The sequence below is a fragment of the Penaeus vannamei genome, chromosome 8 (genome assembly GCF_042767895.1).
Source record: "Penaeus vannamei isolate JL-2024 chromosome 8, ASM4276789v1, whole genome shotgun sequence".
Taxonomy (NCBI): domain Eukaryota; kingdom Metazoa; phylum Arthropoda; class Malacostraca; order Decapoda; family Penaeidae; genus Penaeus; species Penaeus vannamei.
Genome location: NC_091556.1, coordinates 11,938,216 through 11,940,715, shown reverse-complemented (window position 1 = coordinate 11,940,715; position 2,500 = coordinate 11,938,216). Strand labels below are relative to the sequence as shown.

Below are 2,500 nucleotides of genomic sequence, written 5' to 3'. Positions count from 1 at the left end.
TCTTGGTTCTTGGGAGAAAGCTCATTTCCCGCAGAGGAAAACTAAAGTTTGTGATTACAGTTCTGAGCGTCCCTAGGCAGGGATGTTACCGGCTGAAGCGGTGAGCCGGCTACTTGGCATTCATACATCGGATATATCGCCTTCTGCCATGCTAGAAGGAATGTAAACTGAACGGGTGATTAATTTCCTTACTGATTCACAATGTGTTCTTCTGGTCATTTCATACTGTACTTCTGGTCATTTCAATATGTTCTTCTGGTCATTTCAGTGTGTTCTTCTAGCCATTCCAGTGTGTTCTCGTCATTTGAATGTGTTATTCTGGTCACTTCAAAGTGTTCTTTCGGCCTTCAAGGTGTATTTCCGACTACCGTAGTTTTTTTGGCCATATCACGTTGTTTCACCGACTAATTTACCTATTTTCATAAGGCCTGGTGTGATCAAGCCCCGCAAATGCCAAACCGTTGTCATCTCGTATGAGATTCTAGCATATTATCCGCGATGCTTGAACTACCCTACTATTCACAAGATTAAGACGAGGCGCAATTGTTACTGTGCATCAAAAATTAGATGGAGAACGCAATAATATTACCTGAGAACACGCTCGTAAAGATGGAGCATTCACAACGTTCCAAACCATCTCTCTCTTTTTTTCATTCACATTCTCTCTCTTCTCTGTTTCTCTATCTCTCTTCCTCTTCCCTCTCTAGTAATAGTACCTGAGAACACACTCGTAAAGATGGAGCATTCACAACATTCCAAACCATCTCTCTCTTTTTTTTTCATTCACATTCTCTCTCTTCTCTGTTTCTCTATCTCTCCTCCTCTTCCCTCTCTACCAACTCTATTGCTGTCAATATGTGTACGCACGCATCCCTCCCTCCCTCCCTTTGCCTCCCCTCCAAGCATCCTTACCTGGTTGAATTAGCCGCACATCGAGGATCTTATCGACCTGGGAGTTGTAAGCGGTGATATGGAAGACGCACTCCGGGGTGTCCTGGATACACGTGATGTTGACCGGCACCAGATCCTCGGACACTTGCTGCCACTTGACTGTTCCGGCTCCTGACGATGACACGTGGAACACTTCCGCCCAGAGCCTGCGGGGGACACGTGGGTGTGAGTGCGGGTGGAAAGGGTAGGTTGAGGGTGAGGTGTGTGTGTGTGTGTGTGTGTGTGTGTGTGTGTGTGTGTGTGTGTGTGTGTGTGTGTGTGTGTGTGTGTGTGTGTGTGTGTGTGTGTGTGTGTGTGTGTGTTAGATACGTATACAAACATTATTCATTATGTATATATTACGTACAATTCAAGCATGTACATGCATATGTGTGTATGTATGCATATATGTATGACTGCGACTATATTAGAATTCCCAGCATACATTTCTGTTGCTGTGAACCAGTGCCAGACACTAAAGATAAACAGAAATTTGAATTCAAATATAGCAGGCTAGTTGCTCTGATAATTTGCCAATGCCACCAATAAATATTCAAATTAATAGTACAAAGTCATTTAAAAATGGGGTTTCAGATATTTCCAAGCCAGTACCATGACCCCAATGGATTTATACAAGAAAATAATATGGAATAATGCTGCAAAAGCCTAAATAGCGCCAAATGCAGTCCTAGCATTTGATAACACTGCCATATAAAAGCCAAATTACTTAGAGTAGAAAATGAAAGATAAATATAAAAAAATAAATCAAGAAACCCCGAGTTACATAATCACAAAAGATTTTTCATTAATGCGAAAGAATTTTTTTATTTTTAAATCGTGCCACGTTAAAACCGAACAAGCACGCGCTCCGCTCCAAAATCGCTTCAACAATAACAGTCAATTAATAGCAGAAAACGCCAGGGAGAACCACCAATTAGCGCCAATTTTCACAACGCGAAGTTTACGGAACTGGTAAAATAATTTATGTCAACGGTAATAATGGCAGAGTAAAACGTTTACAGTCACAAAACGTGTTTCATTTTTCTTTTCACTTTAGCTCACTAAAATCTTTAATATCGACGGTCGAATGCTGGGAAAACGTAATAAATAATACGAGTGGAGAACAACAATTCTTCATTATTTGAGAGTTTGTAATCTAAGTTTGTCAGACAATCAGGAGAGAGAGAGAGGGCGTAGGGATAGGGGAGGGAGAGAGATAGGGAGAGGGAGAGCGAAGAGACGGAGAGAGGGAAAGAGGGAATGGGGTGAGAAAGAGAGAGATAGAGAGGAAGAAGGAGAAGTTGAAAGAGAAGGAAAATGTGAAGATGGGAAAGAAAACAAAAAGGAAAAGGAGAAAGAGAGAGAGACTAGAGAGAGAGAGAAAGAGAGAAGAGAGAAAGAGAGAAAGAGAGAAAGAGAGAAAGAGAGAAGAGAGAGAGAGAGAGAGAGAGAGAGAGAGAGAGAGAGAGAGAGAGAGAGTAAGAGAGAGAGAGAGAGAGAGAGAGAGAGAGAGAGAGGGCGTAGGGAGAGGGAGGGAGAGAGATAGGGAGAGGGGAGAGCGAAGAGACGG

General features: G+C 42.3%; 1 protein-coding gene across 2 annotated transcripts in view; it reads right to left on the bottom strand.

Annotated features, from left to right (window-relative positions):
- sif (still life) overlaps window positions 1–2,500 on the bottom strand; it is a gene marked incomplete at its 3' end in the record, with an annotated part of 557,800 nt that overhangs the window by 290,631 nt on the left and 264,669 nt on the right. For both annotated transcript variants that reach the window (XM_070124351.1, XM_070124352.1), the window contains 1 exon segment: window positions 913–1,097. In XM_070124351.1, the coding sequence (XP_069980452.1) occupies window positions 913–1,097 (185 nt within the window).